General features: G+C 44.3%; 1 protein-coding gene across 4 annotated transcripts in view; it reads right to left on the reverse strand.

Annotated features, from left to right (window-relative positions):
• Positions 1-16,030, reverse strand: part of AGAP1 (ArfGAP with GTPase domain, ankyrin repeat and PH domain 1) — a 1,166,515-nt gene that overhangs the window by 552,239 nt on the left and 598,246 nt on the right. For all 4 annotated transcript variants that reach the window (XM_078681380.1, XM_078681378.1, XM_078681379.1 and 1 more), the window contains exon 7: positions 3,147-3,274. In XM_078681380.1, the coding sequence (XP_078537506.1) occupies positions 3,147-3,274 (128 nt within the window). The remainder of the gene's footprint in view (positions 1-3,146; positions 3,275-16,030) is intronic.

The following is a 16,030-nucleotide window of genomic DNA, read 5'->3' on the forward strand; positions in this document are numbered from 1 at the left end:
GGGAGCAAATGCTTTATAATAAATGTACCTGTGGGGAAAAAGCGAGCATGCATTGTGAGCCTTGCAAAGCCAATTTTAAATCACACATTTTTTAATGGGAAGCCAGTAAAGCTTATAAAAATGGACCAAATGAGTGCTTTCTACTGAGGCCTAAATTAAGTATAGCAGCAATATTCTGGACTATTTGAAGTCTCATTAGCAAGTACTAGGGTAACTTCGGATACAGGGAATTACCATAATCCAGACAAAAGATGATCGCAGCCTGAATCACAGTTTTCCTGCAATTGGTAGGAAGGAGATGCAAAATTTATTTTGAGGAATTTAAGACCATAAAACGAGATTTTGTGATTTTAGTAATCAGGGAAGCATACGTTTCTAACGAAAAATGAGTCCCAGATTTCTAGCTATTTTTCAATGTGTATGTGCTAACCTCAAACTGTTCGGCCTCCCTGTAGCCAGGCTACATAGTTCATTGCCTTTTAGTAATACTTCAGTCTAAACAGTGTTAAGCTGAAGTTTTTTCTGTTTCATCCAGTCTGCCACCGCGGTCATGACCTTTTGAAAGTTTCAGTGGGTATTATCAAAATCTACACCCAGTCTGACCAACAAATGAGTATCCTCTGCGTAGTTTTTCATTTTTTTATTTATTTAATGAGGTTTTATATAGCACGAACTTTACCCGAAGGTGTCGGAGCGCTTTACATAAGAACCAGCTGCAAAACATAAGGACTTAGGATTACATGCGTTACATAAAAGATACAAACAGAAAAAATTGCAAATGTACAAGATGTAAAGTCACACAAGGAAGAGATACAAATAGAAAGAAAAATTGCAAATGTACAAATAGAAAAGTCACTCAAGGAAGAGATACAAATGGATATACTCGAAGAGTCACATAGGAATGGTAGAGAGTACAATTGTCTACTGTATATACTAGTGATTCGAGTTATCTCTATACATATATACACATAGTACATTTTCTCAGGTAAAGACCCAAAAAAAAAAAAAACCAGAAGAGCAGAGTTCCATTAAGTGGGGTAGGAGGGGCGACGCAGTCACAAGGGAGGTTGGGAGGGATACAAGTGTATGGAGAAAAGGCACATCAGAAAAGGGAAGAAACATTTGAGGATCGTCAAGGGGGAAACGAGGGAAAAGGGTAAAGGACGAGGGAATGGACAAGATGGCGGGTCAGGGTCCAGAGAAAAGCAGCCAACAGCAGCAGCAAAATGGCGGCCAGGACAAAAGAAAAAGTAAATAAGTCCATGAGAGTCTGTGGCGTAGTTTCTTTCATTCGAATGTGGCTGCAGGACTGCTGCCTGCATCTGGTGTTTTTACTGCCCCGCTGCTTTGTTTTGGGGAGGGGTGTGTGTGCCCCGAGGGCATAGTAATATAAGTAAAACCAAAAGAACGGATCAGTGAGGCAAGGGGTCTCTCATATAGAGTAAGGTAGAGGATCGTAGATGAACACAAATGCACACCAAAGGACATCTTTTTGGCTGAGGATTTGAATTCACCAAAAGTAGCAATCTGTCCTGCAGTAAAAAAAATTCAAAACTTAAGACACTGCTCTCAATACAACTTCCCCCAACCAGTGGAGAAGTTTATGTGGGAGACAGAATCATAAGTGGCAGAAAGATCTAATAGGATACGGAACACACCTTTATAAAAAGCAGACAGATCACGCAACGTTGCTGTCCGGAACGGTTCATTGGAATGCGATGATCTAAAATCTGTGTTGGGTCAAACAACTTATAGTGTTTCCCAATAGGCGAATATTTGGAAGTTGGCTAGACTTTCCACAAGTTTGGTGGCAAATTGTAACAGTGAGTAAGTTCTATGAGTGACAGGAACTTAATATCTTGCATGTTTTGTTCCTTCTTTTTTTTTTTTTTTACTTAGAGGGGAGTGATAACAGCTTGTTTCAATGCGTGACTTACACAACCTGCCCTAATCACCTTACAGCCCCTTGGCCAGTCAGTGAACTCAAGTCCGTTTGTACTAGAAGCTGTCAGAGATAGCTCGTTGTGTTCTAGTTCAGCTTCCCCTTCCATGATGTCTGCCTTATGAATTCTTCTAGTACTGTTTCACACGAGTTCCAGAGATGACGGTTTATGTCAAACCGACCACTAGCAGTTATTGACTGAAGTGCTGTTTTTTGGTTTTCTCTCATGCTTGCACTCTAAACTCCTGGGGTTCCTGTTATTAAACTGCAGCTCAGTTTGACAGTTTTCCCACCCCTTCTTTTTCTCATAAGTATGTACTAACCCTGATAATATTCCCCTCTACGTAGCAAAAGTACCCTCGGTGCAAATAGCTACCATGCCAGCACTAACCCTGCAATGCGTCCCCTTTGGACTCAAATCCCAAAGTCTCCGTGGCAAACAGAAACGAAAGGCCATCATTAGCCAGTCACTAACTGTACAAAACACATTCCAATATGATTCACGGACTAAACTTTATGCTAATCTGGAAAAGAATAAGGCACTAATTATAATTCACCGTCCCCAAAGACTAGAGCTGGAGCCCAACAATTGAATGTTCTCTATTGCTTCTTCCTCAAGATAAGTAACAGAATTTAAGCCTCTCCCCATTTGCAGCATCTCTGCCAGCTGTCCTTTCTAATCCATTAACTTCCTTAAACTCCATCCTGGGCCAAGTGTAACAAATCCTCTATGGCAAACCTAATGGCCCATTATTAACGTCATGACTTTTCAACTTCCTCACTAAATTTTAAATCTCTTCTTGAAATCCCACCCAGAGCTACTGCTGAATAAAGAACATATGTGTCCGGCTGACAAGTCAATAGTGCTACTTCTCACCAAATAATCATTGCTAAAGCATGTGATTGACTTTAAGCATAAGCAAGGAAATTAGAGAAAGGAAAGTAGGAAAATAAAACAATATGCATTTGCCATGGACACTTGACCATTAATGCTTGCTGTCCAGAGCCTGAAGTGGCACAGATGTATTATGAGATTGTGTTCATGCAAATATACATAAATGCTTATTCAAACGGTAATGTGTTGTCCATTGTGAGCCCACTGTACTGGTAAATATGTATTCTATATTTGTGCGATCACACTCAGAACAAGGATCAAAGTCACCAGACGGTGTATGTGCTGGTGTGCACCAGAACTGTCCCCTACCTGGCTCATGTGCACTGCAGACACCTGGGCGGAGCAGACAGAAGTGTGGCTTGGAGAGTTGGGCAGAGACTTGCAGGGTCCGATGGAAAGCTGCTGCTTTTTTCGTGTTGCCACGATCTTCTGAGCAACTGTTGAAGGAAACAACAGAACATGAGTCGCAAATCCAAAATCCCTCATGGATAAATCAATTCTGTGTTTTGCTGCTTTAGGTCCATGACATTTATCATTAGCGAACGGTATACAAAATATCAGAAGAGCAGCACGTGTGTCCCTCCCAATCTCCACTAACTCCTCACCTTCCATCTCCATTAGCAACTGAGCTCCCCTCCACCAAACCCCAACATATGGTACTATGAAGGTGCAGCTTTGTCTACAGGGATCCCACACCATCCCTAAAAGTCACTTTTTCCTGTAATCTAGGCTGAGATATTGTACATCAGCCTACGTTCAAGAAGGCTTCTCTCCAACAGAAAAGGATACCATGGGAACACCGGACAGGATGGCACTGGCAGGCCCTCTCCTGGTGCTTCTTCAATATATCGACAGATAGCATTTTCCCTCCCTGCCCACTCCACCCGGACATCAGCACTCATTCACATGATAAATACAAGTTCAAAGGTCAGTACACCGATTACAGATGCGCTTATGGATCCGTGTGATCTATGTCCTTGGCGTGCAGCTGCCATGCGGTGTAGTTAGGGAATAACAAAGACCATTCATTACCATCAGTTTATCCATCAGGCCCTGCGCACTCATTTTCCGCTGCAGTCGCTATCCACCCACCCCCAGTTTCATTGTCCTTTCAATGAGGAATGGTAGAACAGACCATGAGAGACTGTTCGATCTGGCGCTAGCGAGGACCTTTGAATTTTCCTACAATTAGACAATTGCCTATATGGGCTTTCAGCCAGCCTTCTTCATCCACTGGACTTACGTCATTCACATTTTTATTCCGCCCAATACAGCATGGGCAATGGGTCAGTCTACTTCAACCATTGGCTAACTTCACTGTAAGAGCCCAGCAGTGGTCCAATAATAATATTTTACAAAAACTATTACAAAACAAATATTGACAAAGCCAAAACAGCTGGCCGCCAACGCCAGACCTGCTGGTTTTGCCAATACTTATTTCTCGAATTAGATTCTAAACATGTTGGCTCTTATGTCGTGTACATTTGCAGCATACTCAGATCCTTCTTCTCAGCTTCCATTCCTTTTGCTGGAAAGGGAGTGTATTTATGCCGAGAACAGTTTAGGCAGGCCATGGTCACATTGTGTGTCTTGCGACAGCCAGGCCTGAAATGGTGTGCTGAGTAGTCCCCAAGATAAGTGGCTGCTGTCCGACGATTACCTGAGGACTCCAAGGGGAACAACTGCCTATGTAGGGGCTTCCCACTCCAGATTCACCCGGTGACAGGTGCACGTGTAGGCTATCACCTGCAAGATGTATCTGGGTCGAAGTATTTGAAAGATTTAGATGTGTTGAATGAATTCCATATGTCATGCAGTCAAAAATAACTAGAGGCTTCTGGGGAGCAGAGAGAATATAACCCCGCGCCTAACCTGTGGGCCTGACTTAAGGTTCGGAAAATGGGCTGAGGTACCAGGCAGCAGCATCAGCCATCCTGAGTCAGTCATGTTTGGGGTGAAGCCTTCGAGGAGGGGTGCTAGAGAGCCACTGATTCCCTCTAGATACATCTGAGCATGAAAGGACACTAGGCAGGCAATCAAGGTACCAGCGGCTGCTGCAGCTTTCAGACATGGCTGTGCGAGGAGGGTAGCAGGTAGAAACAGGTTTGCTTACAGGATCGCAGGGAGCGGTAAATAGCTCCACGTAGACACCCCACCAGGCGCACAGCCCTTCACTGAACCGGACATTCCTGGATGACAGGGATGGAACATACCAGAGTGGAACACTACAACCACGCTGATGTGCACAAGGTCACAGGTGCCTCAACACACATACATACATTCATGCAGACGTTCATTTCTCAGCGGCGGTGTCTGCGCCACAATCTGAGATGCAGGTCTAGCTGGGGGGTGAATAAGAAGCAAGGCGTGAATGTGGCTGGGACCGTGGTAGGGGGATAACTTCATTAAACATGGAAACACTAGTCGTGACAGCGAAGGGGAAAATCGGGGGCTCCGGACGGGAGTGTGGGCCGGGCGGTCCTGTCAGGCTCCGGTTCGGCGGTGACAGAGCTCAGCTTTGGACCCTGGGCTGTGACCACAGAGGCAGTGAGCCGGCGACAACCACAGCCGGTCCGGCCGGGGTGAGCATGTTCGACCTCGGGAGATGTCACCAGCGCTGCTGCACATTACGAGGCCATAAAGTGCTCTCATACAGAAAGGCGCGTTCCATTTCCAAGCATGTCACTGCAAACGTACAGCAATTAAACTTAAGAGCGCGCCCAGCCCGGCCCCGGACGCGGGTGAGCAGGCTCTCTCTGGCGGAGGTGCGCGGGGGGAGGGGGCTCTGGGAGCCGGCGGGCCCCTGTGTTGGGGGGAGCGCGGTGCTCCAGAGAGGGGGCCCAGGGCGGTAGAGAGGCCCCGGTGGGCATCTCACAAGGAGGGAGGTGGGCATCTCACAAGGCGAGAGGTGGGCATCTCACAAGGAGGGAGGTGGGCATCTCACAAGGAGGGAGGTGGGCATCTCACAAGGAGGGAGGTGGGCACCTCACAAGGCGAGAGGTGGGCACCTCACAAGGCGAGAGGTGGGCATCGCACAAGGAGGGAGGTGGGCATCTCACAAGGAGGGAGGTGGGCATCTCACAAGGAGGGAGGTGGGCATCTCACAAGGCGAGAGGTGGGCATCTCACAAGGAGGGAGGTGGGCATCTCACAAGGAGGGAGGTGGGCATCTCACAAGGAGGGAGGTGGGCATCTCACAAGGAGGGAGGTGGGCACCTCACAAGGCGAGAGGTGGGCATCGCACAAGGAGGGAGGTGGGCATCTCACAAGGAGGGAGGTGGGCACCTCACAAGGCGAGAGTGGGCATCGCACAAGGCAGGAGCCCAGGCCCAGATCAGACTTATGAGGGACGAGTTGTACCGAGTGCTACTTTCTGACAAGAGGACGAGCTGCGTAAGAAAGCACCCCCCCCCCCCCCCCAACCAGAAGTCCTGTAAGCTCCCGTATTCAAAGTTTCACCATGTTCTCTCTGGTCATCGGGAACCACCAGGGTTCACCTCTTGTGGTCACCGGTGGGCTGAAAGAATAAAAGAAATCAGAAGAAAGAAACCACCTTGTTGGCCTCGAGAGAGCAGTTTCACTCGACTGCTTACATTTTTACTGTGTCGGGAGAGGCGACACCTACTGAGGGTCGGGCATTTCATTTCTCGAGTTTGTGGCACAATGTTCCCTGAACGCCAGTTGTCCCTTTTTTTGCCATTAGTGATTTACAGAAATGCAGATTGAACTTATTTTTTCCATGACTCGACCATTTCAGATGTACTTTTGTTTTAAACCAGTTTTTGTTTACATAAGAAGCGTATATATGTTTTTTTTTACACTGCACAGAACTCAATTCTTCTCTACAGCAAATACAAGGTAATGGAAGCAGGCACTCTGTAGTGAGGAGTTGTGCGGAGAGAGACTAGACTGCCTGCCTCCCTTTGAGACCCACTGGGGCTATCTGATATATTCCAGGGTTCCCTCAAGGCCAAGGCCCCATGTAGAGGCATTTAGCATCAGGAGCCTCCATGGTTCCGTGCTTGGCAGACTCACTCTTCAACTCTGATAATTTCAAGGGGGTTAACGTCTAGAAATGGGTCAATGTCAAGGTCTCTGAGGGGGGCAGCTCACGGAGACTCCTTTGTGTGCGGCTCAAGAGGCACCACCGCCTATAAAGGAGGGGAGGCGCAGCAACAAACTCCGTAACATTGTTCACTCTTTGCTCGGTGCTCTTTCTTAGGAAGCCATGTGCAAAACATGTGAAAAGGCCAAGATTTGAGCTTGGTTGAAAGTTTTCACTTGATTTTAAATGTTATTTAGAAGACACAAGGTAAAGATGAAGACCACAGCCTCAAAACACTGTGAACAACTGATCCATCCCTTCTTTAAGGAAACGAAACAAGTGCTCTGCTATTAAACTTTATGGAGGCGCACTGGGCACGCACCGCAAGAGAAGAACAACTCTCACAGCATGGCCGTGTGATGCACCAAAATACTTCCTGTTGTCCATTTCATTTAGTGCAACTCAAATGTCTCTGCCAGTGCCGCCACTATGGTACAAATGTGCAGTAGGTTAGGGCAAAACCTGTGGTCTTTATGGAAATGAGACTACATGAAAAATACATTCGAGTAAAATATTTCAAGGGACACAGTTTGCTACCAGTGGGAGCTCAGGGATGAAGAGGCAGAGGCGTCCATGTCTTAAGGGACATAGAGATTTCTGTCACAGGCAATGTTTCCTATACAGGGACAGTCAATCTGATGAGAAGGTAGCCCATCGTGTTACTGATTTTACCTCAAATCTACCGGACTTTCGAAGACATGAGCCAATAAGGACAGCTTACCCCTAAGGACCATCCGTCTCCATAAAAAAAAGACGAAAGAAACACTTGCTGATCAATGTGATTTTGGAACCAGTGCAAGGTGGGAAACGCTGGCCCAAATATGACCTTAGCCCCCTTCCTCGCCCCAAACCCATGGATCGAGAAGGTGGTGTGGCTGGGTAAGCAGGAGAGTAGTAGTGCGGGTCAGAAACTCCACTTAGCAGCAGAGCTCACAGAAAACTGCACCAGTGATGATCTGGGAGCTAAATGGAGCCCTAGAAAATGAATTCATACCAGTACAATATCATATTGAGGGAGTCTAGAGAGTAAGTACGACCACATCCAGGTTTGGGGGGTGGCAAATTATTGAAGAGTCTAAAAGAAAAGAGTGTTTGTGTTCCCTCAGTCTGGATAGATTAAGATCCCTCTGCTCATTCACTCCTAAAAGCGGCCACTGGTCTTTAACCTAACAAGAGTGTTTACCAGTCTCTCTTATGGCCAATCCGGCCCTGCACAGCACCCTCCATGAATATAAGACCACAACTGTTTTATCGGCTTCCGCTGTGCTGCACCTGCTTGCTGCCCTCGAGACGGATGGCCAGCCCGTGATTTAGTAAGATTACGATGTATAAAAAATGAGTGTGATAGACGAGGGAGCGGGTTCATTAGTCGTGCTCCGCCTCCAGAGAGCCCCCACTCAGCTCAAGCAGCCATATCAATTAATTTATCTTCTGCGAGGGCATTGATCGGCAGCTAATCATATGAAAATTAGCGAGCACTATCACCCCTCTCCGTCATTGCGCAAGCATCTGCGTATTGATCTTCAGAAACGTAAAAGTCATTGTGCGGAGAGCAAGGAGGCAAGTGGAAGGTCATGAGGTGAGAGAGCGGCAATATTTGTCTTAACAACCATTAGGGAGAATTACAGGAGATCCAAGTAAATTCATTAGGAATCAGGCCACTACATGTCGCTATCCTCTGAGGGGGATAGAGTCGAAGGAGCCATGATGGCCAAATACACTGCACCAAAATGGATGAGTTTTACAACCCCTTTGAATAGTACACTGGCCTTGTCGCAGTCTCGTGCACCAGGCCAGCACTTCTGCTGTCCTGACAGCACCCATCAAACACTGAGGCACCTCTGTAGTTGACAGGACTCCTAAATATATATCAGCACTGATGAGTACTCTGGGTGCGAGTAAACTGTTCAGAGGTCACATTCCAGGAACCAGTTTAAAAACCACTCCTCATCACCTGAGGACAGGGCCAGGCAACCTAAACAGGGTCTGGGCAGACAGAATTTGCTGCCGATTCATTTTCAATATATATATATATATATATATATATATATATATATATATATATATATATAGACGCTCGCGTGCAAAAACACAGGTCACACTCGCGGGGGTTCCAGATCAGAAAGCTTTATTTCCCAACAGCACGCTTGGATAGCCTGAAGGCACAAGGAAATATGATTAGGAGTAGTCCTGTTTCGTCTTATATCCTGACGCGTTTCGAAGGCAACAGCCCTCTTTCTCAAAGGTCGACGAACTGATTCACAGGATGGTAGCAGGAAGCGCCTTTCATTAAATGAGTGACACGCCCCTGGATGGGCTGTGCTAATGTCACAGTGCCTGATGGTACTTGTATTCCTGCCCCATCTTTTTATATATATATATATTTTTTTTTTTTTGCTCCCAAAATCGCTTTCAAATGCCGTTAGCCTGGCAAGAACGAGATGTGGATCCGAAAAATCGTGCCAATCAAATTTATTTGCTCAAATTATCGACCAGCCTGTCCTCCATGACGCGTTTCGACCCCCACTGGGTCTAGATCACATGACGCATTGTCATGGAGGCGGAGGTAACAAAGTGCATATACAGGAAGTGACATATGACCCGGTCCTTCATAGACAATAAAAAGTTACTACATCAATCTATTTATCTTTGTAGTTGTGCAAAAATAAGCAAAAATCAGTGCAGGAAATTTTAGAAAATTATCACGGCCATTGTTTTTGAATAGCAGCAAAATAACAGCTGAATGTGCAAATTACGCAAAGTAAACAAAATGTGTAAACAATTATATAGCAGCGTTATATTAGCAGCAAATTACAATTGGAATGCAAGGCGAAGCAGCAGCCTAATAACGACTGGATGTGCAAATCTCACAAATATAATTTAAACAGAGTGTGTAAACGATGTTAGAGCAGCAATATATTAGCAGCAAAATACATTTCAATATATATATATATATACACATATAATTATACATACACATATAAACATCTAAAAAAATATATATGTATATATGTATGTGTATGTATATATGAATGTGTGTGTTTGTATGTATGTGTGTATATATGTGTGTGTGTATATATGTGTGTGTATATATATATATATATATATATATATAATGTAAAAATTCTTATAGAGCACACTTACACCAAACGGTTTCTTGGCGCTATATATATATATATATATATATATATATATATATATATATATATATATATATATATATATATATATATATATATATATATATATATATATGTGTGTGTGTGTGTATACACACACACACACACTTTCAATGAAGCTTCCCTTTATTCACCCACTCCCCTCGGTTACATCTGCTTTGCCTCTGAATAGGGTACAGAAGAGGGGGCACATTAGGAACACTCACCGGACCCCCATCACCCTTTTAATTGCTGTTCTGAAACCTTAAAGAAGTGATAAAACCTTCCCATGTACCAACATCAGGGATTTTCAACTCTTTAAGGTTGAAAGTTAATGATGTCAATACCCTAATCTGAAAGTCTGAGGGAAAACAAGAGGAGCAGAAAACAAATGCAGCAGCACACTAACAGTGTAAAGAACGATTGTTTACTAATCGGTATTAACACAATGAGCTTTGTAAGAAAAAATATACTGGGTGTCAGTTCTATGATGTACTAAATATTCAAACTTGAATAAACACCGCTCTATGAGAAAGTCACACACATGAATTTATCTCCTTAAGATTTTTATAATCATGCCTAACTTTACATTAAAAATCTGTTGGGGCGCCAGAATGTACAGCAGAGTTTCACAGTATAAAGCTTACGAGTAGTTCGAGAACAAACAGATGGAATATATGACCGCCATTGGTTATTCTGCAGTCACATTTTATATTTTGAAGTTGCTCAAAGAACGGGTAGCTGAAAGGTTCAATTTTTAGGAGTATTCTGTAATATGATGCTGAGGTTCAGGTTCAAGTTGCTGTAGAGCCTAAGGCTCCAAACAGACAAGGATCTGCCTCAGTGTTTTTCTGCAGAATTCCTGCTTGGATCATAAGATGCTAGTTGACCATAGATTTCTAGTAGCAACGTAGACGGATGCAAGTATCCCAATCTACTGCTCCAACAGACTTCATGCATGTTTCGATTCTGCCCTTTAGTAAGTTCAAAGACATTGAGTCCCTATTTCTACAGTTTCTACAATCTATCAATGGCTCTGGGAGGGATGTTACAGTACTTTACAACAGTCCAGATACACCATCGCCAGGACTCCTGTCGGCTCTATCAATCCATCATCCATTTGAAGGAGAAAGATGATTTTCAGAGGTATGGACAGATGGAAATTGAGGCCCTTGATCTTAGCTATGATTTTGAGAGATGTGGGGAGGCTTGACATTTGTGTTGGCAACATCAACTGGCCTGTGTCTGTATTCACAAATATATACTGAGTCTTTGGCCCACCCATTACATCAACCTTTACGCTCCATTCTGGAAGAGGATGGTCACATATAACCAAAGACAAGGTTGTTAAAATGTTCTAGCTCCACAGGCATGCCTCGATGGGGGGTCATCAAATACATTTGAAAGCGCACATGGCACTGTTCAAATGCTTGTACGAGTAAGTGCATATAGCTATTTGATAATAGGTGGGAGGAAGGAATCCAGAAAATACTTTTTCTTTAGGAGATTCCACAGATCCAGTACTTTCTGGCTGCACAATCCAAACCAAGGCAACACACAGCTACATTATCTTTTTTAAGCAGTGTAGCAAGAGCCATGTGGTCACAAGCTACTGAGAGATACAGCCATATATGGGTTGTCGCTGATCTCTGTCAAGGATGATGAGAAACTCTTCTGGTGTTTGCCAGCAAGGTATCAATTTTCTCATGGTCCTAAACTAGAGTTTTGATCATGTACGCGGTAGCTCAGCTCCCCCATGTCCTTGCAGCTGCCTTTTGAACTCTGGACTACTTTTCTGGGATAAGGGTGATGGAGATCTTTTAGTAGTTGCCATGGTCTGTGTTTTATTTTAATGTCTACAGGAGAGAGTCAATAACTGATTATTGACCCTAACGGCTAGGGCACTCGACCTCGGACCTGGGGATCTGGGTTCGAGTCTCGGTAACGACGCCAAAACCTCCTGTGATTCTGGGCAAATCACTTAATCTCCCCATGCCTAAAATGAATGCGTGTCCGTCCTCATGTAACGTAACTGGTGCTATGTAAAGCGCTCTGATACCTGATTAGGTTCGGGTCTCGTTCGCGCTATATTAAACTCTGCAAAAAAAAACCAAAAAAACTATTTTCAACAACTGAGGACAAGCCTCTTTATGAGAGACACATTTACCATGTTTGTGATGCAAGCTAAAAATGTTGGAAGCTCTGAAGTGCTTGTTTACATGGTTAGCATGCTACACTGTGTGGGGGTGTGGGTTGATGAGTGTTGTCTTTGCTCTACGTCTATGTGGAGAAGGGTTACCTTTTGGGCGTGATGATCACAGAGCTGCCGCTATCATATTATGGTTAGGAGTGGGAGGAGAACCGGCAGAGAGTGCAGAGTTTTGCCCTCTCCGCGCAGAGTTCCATAAAACTCCGTGAAGTGATGCAGAGTAGAGTGTTTTCTCTCGCGAGGCTTGCAAATGTTAAGTTGACAAGCACTTGCAAGGAAAAATCATGTGCTAGAGCTCCTCCCGGTGACCTTCCTCGAAAGCCTGTGTTGAGAAATCTGACGCTCGCTTTGAGGAAGCTGCTGCTCGAGTAGAATGTTCACTCGAGTGGCAGAAAGAAGCAGCACCCTCTGGCGTGACACAGAGTGCCATTTGCGCTGATTTTACAGCATGGGAGAAGCTCTCAGCGATTAAAATCAGTGCAAGCAGTGATACTGAATAGACTCCGCCGCTGGCAAAAATCGCAGAGCGCAGCGGAGTTTTTAATGGCCCTTCGCTGACTTCTGCGGAGTAGAACTGTGCGAACTCTGCCCAGGGCTATATATAGGATGCAGGTTTAGTGCTGTGAGGAATGAGGATGTGTGAAAGATGCACACTTTTTATAATGTGTTATAATGGCAGCACTGATTAACTCTTCAGATCCCTTTATTGTGTTGGCAGTTTATCTTTTATGTTTCTGATCTGATTTCCATGGTTCCAGTAGGCTAATGATAGAGCATTGCTCTTCAGGAATTAGGTTGCAGGCATTGAGGGTGTTTCTGGATGCAATGCGAGTTTATTATCACAAGATTTAAGGAAGGATTGACTTCCCACATAGATTTGAACTTAGAAATACAATGGGATTCGGAAGGGGATTATTCCAGGTCATCAGTTTGGTTACATGGCTGGGAAAGAGATCGGGGCTCAAATTATTTTAATAAGGGTCCTTTTGTGTAATAATATATTGTCATATTTGTGCTCATGTGCACAGACAACATGCAGTGTAGGAGCATCCACAGAATATTAGACTTGGGCGGTAGTTCTATTCTTAAAACTACAGTTTGCTTGCCCCTTTAACATTTTTGATTTGGTATTTAAAGGAATTGAAGCTTGCTTCACTATGCTCAAACAGGAATTGCATTTTTTAACAGTTCAGTCATTTTATAGAGTCCCAAGCAAGTTGCTGACAAAATAAAAAATAAACCGACACAAACTGGTGATTCCTAACCACAAAGTGATATTTTCATCAGCCCTGCAGCTTAACAACAGAATAAGCTGCCCTCCATGGAGGTTTTAAAGCATCGCTAGACAGAACCTTAGACAGAGCAGGTACAAAGGCATAGACAGGCCAGAAACAAAAAAAAAACACATGGTGTCAATACATTCAGTGCTTGGCTTGAGTAATTGGGCTCTTCATAGATTTCTGATATTTTCATATCCTGAAGATACTACCATCAAATTATGCTTTTTCTTCCAGTGTGATCAATTACAGCCATCGATAATTACAGAGCAGAGGTTTAATCCATTCACCTAATGACTTCCTGGACACATCGGTCTGAAGATGACCTTGCCTGGAATAAGCCCAATGAAGCATTTACAATTAAAACTGCACACAATAGCTAGGTGAGGAGCAAAGCTTTTTGAAAGAAATAAAAAAAAAGACGGCGAGGTTCACCCGAATCAAAGGAAAAGAATTATAGATGTTGTGTTCCCTGAAACCGGCCCTCTCTGAAGGGTCAAAGTGATGGGTGTGGGGACAATAGGTTTCCGGGACAGAACACAACCGTCAGTAGAGGTCCAAAGGAACCGAAGGACATTGGGGCTGCTCATTCTCCAGGCTGCACTGAATCTAGGAGATAGTCTCTTGTTCAAGCATTAAACAAAGACGCTTTTTGCAAAGAACATCTGACACAATAAAACATTTCCTTGGCTGAAATGGGGAAGGAAGGTTTATTGGTGTGGCAGCCATTTTAAGTCTCGCCTTTTCCATTCCGAAGGAATGGGAAATGGCGAGAATCCAAGTGCTCAAAATCCTCGTGAAACCACCGTTTTTTTCGTGCGGTTTTCTTCGAGTTCACGTGGCCACAGGCACGCGCTTTTGGCCCATAAACTTTCATGGCCATCTGTTCCCCAATGTCCCTCCCACCCTTCCTTTGACCTTGCCGCGAGTTCTTACAGGCTAATGGCCCTCCCCTCCCCCAGCACAGAGCGCGCATCGCTTGTATTTTTTAGAGCGCTGTGCTCTCACAAGCACTACTTCCTACTTGTTTCCCATTGCAGTGGGCAATGTTATTGGGCCGTTAGCAGTCTGCAGAGTGTGACATTTAATAAAACAAAAGCACACTGTAAAACTTCGGGCACAGAGTATTTATACTAGGAAACAGCGCTCAGCCAAAAGTCACGCACGTTAAACGCTTCTCTCCATTTCATAGGCTTCATAAGAGGCGCGTGTTTCAGTAATGACACCTCCAGAGACTGAGTGACGCTGAAGTCCCGAAAGACATCTTACACCTCCGCCATTCGGAACAACCCCGCTCGCCGCTGCAGCTAGTACTGAGGAGCCAAGCTGCAGTGAGTGTGCGCGACGCCATCTTACTTTCACCCAAGCTTCCTGGTGATCGGATGTTCCCTCAGAGGCTGACTCCAGCGTCATATCCCATTTCAATGTTACACTGAGACATAGTCCAGCCGCGGGTCTCGCCTTTTACCTGAAGCTTTGACTCCGGGCCTTGGTTCCGAGAGGTCAGCTGCACATGCCAGCCCAGCACAAAGCGCGCATCGCTTGTTTTTTTTTAGAGCGCTGTGCTCTCACAAGCACTACTTCCTACTTGTCTTTTTTTTAACATTAAATAATGGCGGCCGCGCATCTTGTTGTTGCTTGTTAAGATGTAAACTTGCTGCGGGGATGTAACCTCTTGAGCTCAGGTCAAAGCCAATCGCTCAAACTTTCCTAATGCGAAAAGTTAAAAGTATGGGAATTGTAAATCACAAAACAAAAAAATAAAATGTCATTTAGAAAACCAATAGCTCAAACTTTCCTACTGCGAGACCTATTGGCAACGCCAGTGCTTGTTAGGTCTGGCGTTAGCCAAAACCTTTTACTGTAACTACATTTTTATGCACAATATACTTATAGGGGTTTTCAGCCAGTACTCTCCATCCATTCATCAGTTATTCACATTTTCCTTCCACCTACTGCAGCATATATCATGGGGCAATGGTTCAGTCGCATTCAGCCATTTGCTAAGTTCACTTTAGGTGACCACATTGTTTTCTTTCACAGGGAACACATCTGCATACAAAGTAGTACCCCCGGATGACAGGGACTACTTTGGCAATGTGTGCTTTTTAAAACTAAAAACAATATGCAAATCCAATTTTTTTGTTTGATGAGGGCCCAGCAGCCTCCAACAATCAAATTTTGCAAAAACGATGACAAAACTAGTATTGAAAAAGCCAAAAGGATGGTGGCAAACATTCAATCTAATGGCTAGCCATTGCTTGTTCAAAGGTTCACTCCGTGAAAGCTGCTGGATGAAAGGGTTGTTTTTAAATCTGTAGGAAAGCATAAGGAGATGCAGATAAACATGGAGATTAATACTGATATCCACGCAGAAAAATTTAAGTACAGCAATTTAACATTTGAATCACATCCGAGAATTTGTAACTTGTGAGATGTGTCTGG

This window comes from Lissotriton helveticus, chromosome 3_1 (assembly GCF_964261635.1).
Source record: "Lissotriton helveticus chromosome 3_1, aLisHel1.1, whole genome shotgun sequence".
In the NCBI taxonomy this organism is placed as follows: Eukaryota; Metazoa; Chordata; class Amphibia; order Caudata; family Salamandridae; genus Lissotriton; species Lissotriton helveticus.